This window comes from Tupaia chinensis, unplaced genomic scaffold (genome assembly GCF_000334495.1).
Source record: "Tupaia chinensis unplaced genomic scaffold, TupChi_1.0 Scaffold000031_1, whole genome shotgun sequence".
Taxonomy (NCBI): Eukaryota; Metazoa; Chordata; class Mammalia; order Scandentia; family Tupaiidae; genus Tupaia; species Tupaia belangeri.
The window spans coordinates 2033580-2046592 of NW_006159461.1; the positions used below are offsets into that span (position 1 = coordinate 2033580).

A 13013-nucleotide genomic window follows, 5' to 3' on the forward strand; every position below is an offset into this window, starting at 1 on the left:
ATTCATTATGAAGAGACTTCAAAAAGTTAATGGAAAATGAAATTAAAGTACCAGTCTATTTTGGTGTGAATCAATGCATATATAAATTTTTAATAATATACAGTCATTTTCCATGAACTTTTTGAAGGGCCTCTATTTTACAGATCTCAGAGATGTCAGGCTGATGTCAAAGTGTGGCGTGTTCTTTCCCAAGGATATAAATGTTCTTATAGAATGTTGAGTCAATAATAATTCAGAAAGCTTCTACTAGGATTCATCAACTCATCTTTTGTTTTATACCACAAACATGCTAAGACTTCAGCACCTCAGCCTCATGTATGCAGAGGCCCTGTTCATGCAGAACACTGTCTGCTGTCGTCTTCGGGTGATCACCTGTGTAGCGACTACCTGTCTGTCAAGCCTTGTGCTAGGAAACTTTGGATATGGAAAGGTCCTTATACCCAACATGAGGCCTGTCCTCACAGAACTTACACCTAGTTAGGAAAGAGACGTGGATCAGGTAATCACTCAAACAAATATAGACTTGCTAAAGGATGGTGTGTGTGTGACAGCCTGTAACAGGGGACTTTGACAGGAGTTAAGGAAAGTTTTCCAGAAGATGGAACACAGTTGAGGTCCAGCAATGGAGTTGGAAGCACCAGGCACCACAACAGGGAAGGGTTACCATGCCGAGAAGACAATCTTGCCAGGACCTCTGTGTGCAGGAGGATGGCAGGCATGAGACCGCAGGAGCAGGAGGGCTGAGTGGAGGTGGTGAGGGGCAGGGTTTTAGGAAAGCTGGAAAACATTTTCAGGCAAGACAAGGCAGGGATTTGGCTTCTGTTAAAAAAATCTATCTTTATTCTTCTAGAAATTGAAAGTCATTTAAAGTTCTTTTTTTTCCTTTTTAAGGTTTTTGTAAGGGGGGGTATGTCCTCACCAGGAAGGGATAGAGAGAAAGACAGAGAGAGGGAAAGGGATCATGCCCCATCCCTTTTCCTCTTGGGATTTTGGGCATGCACATTTCTGTAGAGGGGCAGAGCCAATGGATATAGGAGACCAGTTGGATAGTTCTTACATTGTAGATCCCGTGGGTATAGTTGTTCTAGTGTGGAAGTGGTGGGTAAAAGGAGGATCTTATAAATTAGTGAGATACTGAGAAGGCAAAACTAGAAGAATTTGGCAGGTGGATAGGCTGCAGGAGGTAAGGGAGAAATGGGTGTCAATGCTAGTTTCCTGATTTGCTAAAATCCTGAGAGGAGAATAAAAGAGAAGATACTGTGGCATTTCCATCTCCTGGAGCAGGAGAAGGGGGGTGTGCTTTCTCACTTTTCCTCTCTTTCTGTCTCTTTCTGGTGAGCGCATGCCCAATAGCAAATTAAAAAAATAAATAAATAAAAAGGAAAGCTGTTGGGGGTGCGAATCTGGACGTTAGAGGCAAGTCTGGGGTGGAAATGTAATCTGTAAGCCTCTGCACAGAGATGATAATTGAAGCCATGGGGATAGAGGGAACTATCTAGAGAGGCTGCGTGTGAATACAGACACAACCTAACGGTGATAATAAAAACGCCTTCTCTGTATGAAAGAGTTTCAGAGCCATTTGTGTCTAAATTGCTTGAAGTGATTTGAACAGATTTAAAATTCTTTTAAGTGATTATTCACTTTTATCTACCTGCAAAAAATGTCTAAAATAATGTCAGGATTGTCAACAGCCTAGTGAAAATAAGGTTATAAGCGAGGATAGACTCGCTGGATATTATCAAGGCTCAGAAGCGAGTGGAGAGCAAAGCTAATGCACTTCCCCTCTGCGTATGGAAACGCGGGCTGCCAAGGGGATCCCAAGGCACAGTGGTCTGCTTTAACATGACTCATGAGTCCATGCTGAAAGCTAAATCAATTCAGCTACTTCCCACCCCAAGAACATTCACTCTCTATTATTTTTGTTGTCGTTCTCCAGCATGTAGTTTGCTCTGCATGTTTTAAAGAGCAGAAAATCTGTTTGAGGGAGATTTTTGCTATACGATATATGTACTTGTCAGAGAGAGACAGAGAGACAGAAAGTGAGAAATCACCCCCTGGGGAGATGACCACACCACAATCCTGTCTCCATTCTCCTCTTGGGATTTGGGCATACACACAACCAGGTCTGAGTTTTAAGCTGAAGAGTCCAGGACTCAAACTATAATTGACTATATGGGAGTCCAGTGGTGTAACCTTTATGCCATCTGCTGGCCCCGAGGGCAGGAAGATTTTTGTCCTCATGTTGGTTGTTGTGTAAGTGAACGCCATAAGGAAAGAGCTGACCAACATGTTTTTCACGCTCACAAAAACATGTGATCTTAAATCACTTGAGAAGTTCTGGAAAGACTTTGCTAGATGTCCTCTAGACTCATGAGTGTCTAGCAATTCCTAAGATTTTTGAAGATGCAGTTAGACAAACATTCATTATGAAGAGACTTCAAAAAGTTAATGGAAAATGAAATTAAAGTACCAGTCTATTTTGGTGTGAATCAATGCATATATAAATTTTTAATAATATACAGTCATTTTCCATGAACTTTTTGAAGGGCCTCTATTTTACAGATCTCAGAGATGTCAGGCTGATGTCAAAGTGTGGCGTGTTCTTTCCCAAGGATATAAATGTTCTTATAGAATGTTGAGTCAATAATAATTCAGAAAGCTTCTACTAGGATTCATCAACTCATCTTTTGTTTTATACCACAAACATGCTAAGACTTCAGCACCTCAGCCTCATGTATGCAGAGGCCCTGTTCATGCAGAACACTGTCTGCTGTCGTCTTCGGGTGATCACCTGTGTAGCGACTACCTGTCTGTCAAGCCTTGTGCTAGGAAACTTTGGATATGGAAAGGTCCTTATACCCAACATGAGGCCTGTCCTCACAGAACTTACACCTAGTTAGGAAAGAGACGTGGATCAGGTAATCACTCAAACAAATATAGACTTGCTAAAGGATGGTGTGTGTGTGACAGCCTGTAACAGGGGACTTTGACAGGAGTTAAGGAAAGTTTTCCAGAAGATGGAACACAGTTGAGGTCCAGCAATGGAGTTGGAAGCACCAGGCACCACAACAGGGAAGGGTTACCATGCCGAGAAGACAATCTTGCCAGGACCTCTGTGTGCAGGAGGATGGCAGGCATGAGACCGCAGGAGCAGGAGGGCTGAGTGGAGGTGGTGAGGGGCAGGGTTTTAGGAAAGCTGGAAAACATTTTCAGGCAAGACAAGGCAGGGATTTGGCTTCTGTTAAAAAAATCTATCTTTATTCTTCTAGAAATTGAAAGTCATTTAAAGTTCTTTTTTTTCCTTTTTAAGGTTTTTGTAAGGGGGGGTATGTCCTCACCAGGAAGGGATAGAGAGAAAGACAGAGAGAGGGAAAGGGATCATGCCCCATCCCTTTTCCTCTTGGGATTTTGGGCATGCACATTTCTGTAGAGGGGCAGAGCCAATGGATATAGGAGACCAGTTGGATAGTTCTTACATTGTAGATCCCGTGGGTATAGTTGTTCTAGTGTGGAAGTGGTGGGTAAAAGGAGGATCTTATAAATTAGTGAGATACTGAGAAGGCAAAACTAGAAGAATTTGGCAGGTGGATAGGCTGCAGGAGGTAAGGGAGAAATGGGTGTCAATGCTAGTTTCCTGATTTGCTAAAATCCTGAGAGGAGAATAAAAGAGAAGATACTGTGGCATTTCCATCTCCTGGAGCAGGAGAAGGGGGGTGTGCTTTCTCACTTTTCCTCTCTTTCTGTCTCTTTCTGGTGAGCGCATGCCCAATAGCAAATTAAAAAAATAAATAAATAAAAAGGAAAGCTGTTGGGGGTGCGAATCTGGACGTTAGAGGCAAGTCTGGGGTGGAAATGTAATCTGTAAGCCTCTGCACAGAGATGATAATTGAAGCCATGGGGATAGAGGGAACTATCTAGAGAGGCTGCGTGTGAATACAGACACAACCTAACGGTGATAATAAAAACGCCTTCTCTGTATGAAAGAGTTTCAGAGCCATTTGTGTCTAAATTGCTTGAAGTGATTTGAACAGATTTAAAATTCTTTTAAGTGATTATTCACTTTTATCTACCTGCAAAAAATGTCTAAAATAATGTCAGGATTGTCAACAGCCTAGTGAAAATAAGGTTATAAGCGAGGATAGACTCGCTGGATATTATCAAGGCTCAGAAGCGAGTGGAGAGCAAAGCTAATTCCTCTCTATCTGACTGGGTTAACCATCAAACAGACCTACCTTAAAACATTTGAATTGGTTTAAGGTCTAAAAATTTTTTTGAAGCAAATTTTGTTAATGAATTTGTCAACTCATATGGACAAAAAACTTAAATATGGCTGCCCTATAATCAAGTAGAACTCTCTGGGTTGTCTAATTTCCCTGCAAGGAAGAAAGTCTACTTTGTGCTTTTTTTCACCTTCATTAGTAGTGGATTCGAATACCAGGTGCTTGGGCTATTAGAGTGCAGTCCAGTAGAAAGCGTCGGAGGGCAGGGCACCCCTGGGAGAGTGGAATTGGGGAGATTTATCGTGGGGGAGCCTTCCTGGAACGGGAAATGAACAGGACTCTGCGGTGAGCAGGTTGCGGTAGGCACATTCTGGAGAACAGATAGTGCATTTCTTATGAATTTCTGTATGTAAACATCTAAATGTAAAAATTAATGTTTGTCAATGGTTTTAATTGCTTGGCGTACACATTATATGTTCTAAAACACACCGTGTGCATCATCCTAAAGATCCCAGTAGCTATGGTACTGGGTAAACTGGGAGTGCCGTGGTAACCCTTATGTGGTTTCTATGCTCCGGCCTCAGAGGGGTGCCCTTGCTGACGCCCTCCCACAGAAAGCCATCCCCTCTCCAGTTCTAGTGGCCCGGATTCCTGAGCAAGCTCTGGGGCACGGGTGCTTGACTGATGATGGCAGGAAGAGAAGGGCCAGTGGAAAATGGCTAGGCCCAACTGAAACTTCCTGTATGGCGAAAATTTTAATTAGAAATTGTTAGGAAAAAGTGTAGAAAGAGATGAAGGAGGAAAAACATGTAGCTTCACATGCTGACGTTCACTTTAAAATGCGGGTGTTGGCGTGAAGCTGGCTCCACTCCAGAGCTGGCTGGTGACCCTTCCTGTGGCCTGTGAGGTTGGTCGTGGCTGGAATGCGGTGCCTTCCTCCAGCGAAGTCCAACCTTCAAACGGAAAGGCACTAATGGGGGCAAACGAGAAGGCGCTTCCGGGACTGTTTGCGACTGGGGGCTTTGCCGGTTTGTGGCTCAGATCCATCATTGATTTTTTTTCTGTGACCTCGAGCACTTCCTTCTTTGGAGAATCCATTTCCACACCTGAGAAGGTTCCCCCTGGGATCCTTAGATCAGGCCGCAGCAGGTCGTCTGTGAGTGCCCTGCACTCACTCAGCGAGGCTGTGCCTGTCTGCTTGCTCCGCGCTGGAGGCTAGGAAGACTCAGGTCTACCTGTTAAGAGAAAAATCTGCCGGAGCTGAATCTTCGTCCCCGAGTTTTCATGCATAGAACCTACAACACAGTATAGTTGTCATGATTAAAAATAATGCAATGCTTGCACAGCACTTAGAGCCGCAAACGTTTGTTGTGGTTCCTGTCATTACTTACATAACCTCTGAAGTCCTCGCTGGCACTTACTCGTAGCCATCATGAAGTGTCTATTTACATCAACATTATTGTGTACCCTAGGAGGGAACTTCAAGAAGGTCATGGAAAAAAATGGAATTAAAGGCAATAATGCAAATAGGAACTTTATTTCTCAACATAAACTCCATAGAATTCTAGACGGTTTTGTAAGCAATTATACCAGCTGTTAGTTCATTCCTTGAGAACTGAGAGTCCTGGGAATTTAACTATGTGATTGCAGTCTTTTTTCTATTATTAACTAAAGGAAAATGGGAGTCTTTTGATAGTTTTTAGCATTAGGAAACAAAAAGAAATCAGAAGGAGCCGCAAGCACTGTGAAGTGGACGCCTAATGATTTCCCATGCACATTGTTGCAAAATTGCCCTGGTCTGATGAGAGGAAGGGGCTGAAGCTGGGTGGTCGTGGGAGAGGACTCGCTGCTAAAGCTTCTCCAGGCATTTTTCTGATCAAACTTTGGCTGACTTTCCCCAAGCACCCTCATAATAAGCATATGTTATTGTTCTTTGGCCCTCCAGAGAGTCAACAGGTAAAATGCCTCGAGCATCCCCCAAACCTGTTGCCATGATCTTTGCTCTTGTTTTGGCTGAACCAATTCCAGCTCCTAGCAGCCATGGCTTCGATGGTGCTTTGTCCTCAGGATCATAAAGGTAAAGCCACATGTCATCTGTTACAGTTCTTTGAAGAAATGTTCCAGGATCCTGATCCCACTTGTTTAAATTTCCACTGTGTGACAAAGTACCTTGATTCACTTTCAGGAATAGCTTAACAAAAGTTGCTTAACCAGATTACAGATATGTTAATCCCAGGAACTACACATTCCCAGAAAGTTCCTGAACAAATAAAACCCGAAACAGCAGGCCGCCCCTGAGAAATAATTTCTCGAGATGGCAGCAGGTCACCAGCCCTTTGCTCCTTTTCACGTCCTGGTTCTTCTCCTTCTTCAGAACATCAGGTGGCCTTTTTGTCATGGGCTTGTCCTGAGCCTGCACTCTTCAGTCAGACAAGGGAGGGGATAAGACAAGAAATGCCTCATAAGGGAATAACGAACTCGGGGACATCGGGAAGATTGTAGGCCCACAGTACTCAGCCACTGAGGGACCGGCGGGGGATTTTCATGTTTGGGAGGAAGGGGCCAGCAGACAGGCGCCTTGCTCCACCAGACCTCAGGTGCTCATGTCCGCCCTTTGGCACTGGGCGGCTGTTTCTCACACACAGGTGCCCTGCTCCTGTCTGTGGCTGACCTGAGTAGGACACTTTTGGGAACCATCGAGGAGAAAGTTCGCTCAACTCTGGTTTTTCAGTCAGAGTTGGGTGATCCGGACGGAGGTGCCTGTGGTGTTGGCTGTCATCTCTGAGGCAGATTGTTGGTCCTCTTCAGCTGGGGCAGAAGCAAGATTAGCATGTGGCTCATGAGCTGATGTGCATGGCGTGCTACTGTGGTGTCATCTTCCACAACACCTCATCTCTTCTTAAAACAAGTTACTCATTTGTAAGCTGTGGATTTGGGGAGGGCATTGTCCCCATAAACTTTTTGGAAAGCATCCATGATTTCACCGTTCTTCCACCCAAGCTTCGCCATAAACTTGATCTTAGTTTTTGCTTGTCTTTTTTTTTTTTTTTAAAGAATTATTTATTTAATTGTATTTATTCATTCATTTTATTATTATTATTATTATTTCTTAATTTGACCAGAGAGACACAGAGAGAGAGTGAGAGAGGGAAAGTGAGAAAGCAGGCCACCAGGTCTGAGACTCGAACCGTGGTTGGTCATGTGGGAGTCCAGCGCCCTTATCCACCATGCCACCTGCTGGTCCCTGGTCTTAATAGAATTCATGCTGCTCCGATGGGCTCTTCTGAGACTGCTGTAGACTTTCTAGGGCCTCACACTAGATCCTGTTCAGGCGCTTTGTAACAAGTTAGTACGAGTTTATTTTAATGTAAACATTTTTTGAAAGCCGTGAATAATTGTTTTTAATAATGCATATTCTCCATGGCCATTTTGAAGACCTCTCATATAAAATACGAAATTGGAATTCAGCAATGCAGAACATTTCACATGGGAAAAATGTACAAGAGACCCTTCAAATCTGTTTTCACTACGGTCACAGTCACTGCAGTGTCTCTCTCCCCCTCTCCTCTCGTACCCTGTCTTCCCCCAACCTCTCTCCTCACCTATCTTCTTTAGTTCTTCCAGGCTCTTCCACCTTTATTACGTGCTGGGAATTGTTGCAGGAAATGATTCTGCAGAGAGCAGCTGGACTATAACCCTGTCTGTGTGTTTGAAATCCGAAGTAACAAGGCCCTTGTCACTGCATGCAGATATTAAGGCTTTTACCACAGTGTCACTGCTATCACTTTTACAATGAGCACATCCTTCGGAAGAGTGCTGGGACCACCAGCCAAGATGCAGACTTTCAGAGAGCGAGGAGGTGTGGGGGTGTGGGGGAGCCCCGCCTTCAGATCCAATCTACGGCAGTTCCAAGTCATCCTTCCCTTTCAACTGCATCTCCTCGTTCTGTTGTGATGATCGTTTTTCGTCAGGTGTCCAAAGTGCTCTTCTGAAGATAGTGATTTTATAAGGAAGAAACCTAGGAATGGAGTCCCAGTGTCCCTTTTCCTTGAACATCTTTGTTACCTTATTTCAAAACGTTTCCAAGCAGACTAAAGAGATGTAGTTTACGCAGACGTGTGTGATGTAAAGCTTCCCCTTCGAAGGTGTGTCCTTAGAGCAAGTCACGTAACTGCCCGTTGTAGCCAAGTGCCATTACCTGTGCCCCCCTTCGGGCACGCTTAGTCTGAATCCCCATGTGCCTCCCTGTGGTGGCTTTGTGTCCCAGGGGCTTTCTGCGAGCAGTCTGCCTTGGACTGCCTCCGTCACTGCCAAGTGCACAGAGATTCCCGAGCTCCGCTCAGATGCCCGGGGCAGGAGGCACGATCCGGTTTTCTAGCAGCAGCAGCCTTGCCCCGTGGCCCCTGCTGTTGATTAGCAGACTTCGCTTTGAAAGCTGGTGTCTCCCCGTCACCCCGGATTTCTGAGGGAAGGGCACACCTCTGTCTCCAGCTGTGCTGCTTCAAGAGAAGCCTTCCCGAAATGGTTGCTTTGGAAATGCCTCCTGGATCAGCTACACTGAGAAGACAGGGGCGACTGAAAGAATCTAATTCTGAAGGGATTAAGCCGGGACAGTTAATCCTCATCTGCTCTGGGTGTCATTATTAATTTATTTCACATAGTCATCGCATTCCAGCGAATGTGCCACCCTTCGCCTCCTCCAGACCACGTTCTCCGATCCTGAAATGTGAATAAGCATGTGGTTGTGTTGAACCGCATCTTATTATTACGATTTTATTACTGGAGCTTCCCTTACTTCGAAAGCTGTTTTGATTTATTTTTAAAGTTTATTTATTTCTTCAGAGACAGAGAAACAGGCAATCCTGACAGGTAGTCACACGCAGTTCCCCCCAGCCTCGGGCAGCCAGGGTCATGGGTCCATATGTGTGCGTGTGTGCTCAGGGAAGCCCGGGGAAGCAGCCCGGGACCCTCCTCTGTGGGGATGGCATTGAGAAGTGCCATGTCACCACTGTGCCACCACTGCTGGCCACCACAAAGGTCCTAATGAGTAGAAGAGGAACTGCACCTACCACTGAGTGTCTTCCTGCTCACGGTGCTCTCTGAGGCCAGGGCCGCGTGGAGCTCTCCTCTAGCTGGGCCTCTGGTTCCCTTTTGCAATGTCAGGTTTTTATGCCCAGGGCTGGGAAGAGCAGAAGAGACTGAATGTGCTTCAGAATTTCCAATTTTGTATCTGATGCATGATAGCTGGGGTCAGCAAAATTTAAATTTCAGCTGCAGCTATTGCTAATTCTGCGAATGTCTGATTGTACTCACCAGCACGAGGCGTGAACAATGTGATCTTGTGCCTTCCAGGTATATCCATTTCAACCAGCTGGAAGCGCTGCAGCCAGACACCTTCGGAGACCTTCCGAAGCTGGAGCGGCTGTAAGTGTTGCCCTTTAGCCTGTGCATCCGCCTCACAAATTCTGTTTATCTGACCCGTCGCCTGCCCTGGAGAGCAGGACATTTTGCTGTAAGCTTAAGAAGCAGAGCCTGTCCCTTGGCACTCTAAGACGGAGTTAGGTGTTGTAGTCCAATTTACTTCTAATAACAGAAAATAAACCTCATAAAACTAGAGGTTTATTTAGCTGATGGTTTGGAGTCCAAGGGCCAGGGGCCACATGCGGTAGGGGTTTTCCTGTTGGTGAGCCTGAGACATTTCATCTCGAGAGAACAGGAATGCGTGTCTATGCCACGTGTGTCTTTCTCTCCACCCGGAGTCGGTCTTAGGGTTCTCACCCCACCATTTAATCACTCCCAAAGGCTTCGCCTTTCAGCACCATGAAGGTATTAAGAGTGGACTTACTACCTTCATAATACAACCAAATTCTAACATGAATTTGGGGGGACACCCCACACTTACCACTGTAAGACAGTCTATATTAAAATCAATGAAGAAAAGACGAATAATCCAATTAAAAACAAGGTGAAACAGATGAATAGGTACGTCACGAGTGAGTGAAATGATTTTAAAATTTTCTGCAGAATCTATTGCAGTGGGAGCCTCCACTGCCCCGTGACCCAGCAGTTCCCCCTCTAGACATACACACGACAGAAGCGTACAAGGATGAGGGGGCTTCGGAATGTCTGTGGAAGAATGGAATTGAAGTTCGAGTTAATTTTGGTGCAAACATTTTTCTTTAAATCCATGCAGTGTTTTTATAATACGCATTCCCCATGAATGTTTCCAAGACCCCTTGTATGTGTTCTCAAGGATTCACAGCAGGGTTTTCTTTTGATTGTTCTGCACTGGAAACTAACCTAAGTCTCCAACTCCAAGGGAATAGAAAATCAAGGCATTGCATATTTATAAATAAGATACTCCACAGCAACACAAATGGAACTTGGAATATGCTGAGGAAAAAGAGCCCAAACATGGAGCATTGCATGGTTTTACTAATTCTTAGTAGGGATTCCAAGACATAGCAGTAATATGTGTCATATGTAGGAGTCGAGTGTGGCTACCCTTGGCGAGAAGAAAGAGGCCACTGTGGATGGAGGAGGAGCCTCCTGTAGTCCCGACAGATTTTTGCCTGGTTAAGCTGCGCTCACTTTGGAAAAGGCATTATGCTCTCTTTTGAGATGTCTTTGGTTTTCCAGGTGAATGTATTATTTTTAAAGAATTATATATTTAATGTTTATTTATTATTATTTTAAAATTTACCCTGCCCTTACGAGAGAGAGAAAGAGAGAGAAAGAGAGAGAGAGAGAGAGAGAGAGGTGAGAAAGCAAGCCACCAGGTCATCACTCTAACCAAGGTGGTCATGTGGGAGCCTAGCATCTTAACTACCACACTGCCTGCTGGCCCCTCAATGTTGTATTTCAATAAGGCTCTATTCAATGAATAATGGCAAGCCAAGGGGACACGTGAACAGCCTCCTTTCGTTTTCTCTGTATCAGATGAATGTATCTGCTGCTTCAGCTCCTCGTATGTCTTGTGTTAACAAGTGGATTTTGTTTTAGCTGAATATACGGTATTTTGTTATTTTCTGGAAAGAAAGAAGATGTATAACTACACAGCAAAATAATCCATGCTTGTCACACGGAGTGAAATATTCAAGCTGGTTTAGGGCTTGTTGTACAAGTAGAAATGTGAAATAGTGTCTCCATTGGAGTATGTCAAACATTACAAAACTTGAACGTCTTGGCTTATCATGATTGGTACTGGAAAACATTATGGAAGACCGTGACATTTTTCCCCAATGTCATTTGCACATTTCAGATCGGTGAGATGGCAAATGTTCTGATGTTCTACATGCACACTGACATCAAGAAACACTTTATCATTTGCGTGGTTCTTTGGGAATCTTCAATGACTCTGTATTATCAACACATGAAAAAACACGTCAGGAGCAAGAACATCCTTGGTATTCTGTGTCCAAAGAAGACACACATGGTTCCTGAAGATGCACTTGGATTTTTGGTTTGGGGAGAATACATATTCCACACTACATCGTGGCCAGATTCTCTGTAACGTGGTATGGGGTGGCATGGAGTTGATCAGACTGGAAAACCTTTTCTTTGCTTGCTATGCACGTCTCTGAAGCCCGGGTCTTCTCAAGTTTTCTCAAGGAGTAGGAACTGAATAGAAAGTTATCTCTACTTCTCAGAAGTATCCTGGATTTTCAGGGAATCTGTCTCGAAACACTAATATAAACCTCAAGCAGAAGATTGACTCTCTCTTTTTCTTAGAGCCTGTTTAGGGAAAAGCTTATTCGTGAGTTGTCTTTTTTGATAACTTGTCTTTTTGTCTCTAGGAAGGAAAGAGGTCTCTGTATTAAATTCTCTGCAGTAGAAACTGCTAAAAAGATGATTTTTCCAAGCATTTTTGACAGAAGACTGCCGATAATTATATGAACTCTTTAGTACAGGAAGAAGTGCTTTTTAGATTGCTGTGAGAATAAAGCAATCAGTGATTGTAGAAGTGGAAACCAAGAAGTTTTTTGCAGAACTGTTTTGAAGATTCATTTCAGGGAAACTGGGAAGAAGAAAATGAAAAAAATGCCAAACAGTATCATTGAAATAATTCTGTAAGTTATTACTGTCTTGGGAATCATATTCTGGAAGATAAATAATTGTCATTATTATAATAATTCCTCAGTTTATAGATAAAGAGATTGAGGCTTAGAGAAATTAACCTGTGTGAAAGCAAACAGTTCTACAAAGAGCCGAGTACCAGCAACATCTGATTTGGGACCCATAATAGACACGCTCTGAAGTAAATGCTGCAATCACATTAATTTGTATCTTTAGACACCATTTGTACAAAATTAGGAACACATTTCAGCAATGATATTTCAATATTTACACACCTTGTTTTAAAATTCTGCTTTTCCATGATTTGTTTTGCCTGTTAAACAATTAATTCTAGTCTAGTTGGCTTGGAAAATAGATAACATCTTTTGATCCCTGATTACTGGTGCGATTTCCAGCCTTTTAAATATGTTTAGGAAATGAACGGCAACCTTTTTACAGTTGCTACTTGTAAATGATGAAATCAGCTTGTAGCCTGGCAAGAATAAAACAAGCATAAATTGCCCAAGTTCCATAGCTGTTCTCAAGTTCAGCTGTAATACACTACCAGCTAGTTCTCCGCTGTGTGATACATACCAGCTAGTTCTCCACTGTGTGATACACTACCAGCTAGTTCTCCACTGTGTGATACATACCAGCTAGTTCTCCACTGTGTGATACACTACCAGCTAGTTCTCCACTGTGTGATACATACCAGCTAGTTCTCCACTGTGTGATACA

General features: G+C 43.7%; 1 protein-coding gene across 1 annotated transcript in view; it reads left to right on the top strand.

Annotated features, from left to right (window-relative positions):
• The window catches only part of PXDNL (peroxidasin like), a 525965-nt gene that overhangs the window by 312110 nt on the left and 200842 nt on the right, over positions 1–13013 (top strand). Inside the window, 1 exon segment of the mRNA XM_006140357.1 lies at positions 9573–9644. Coding sequence (XP_006140419.1) covers positions 9573–9644 — 72 coding nt within the window.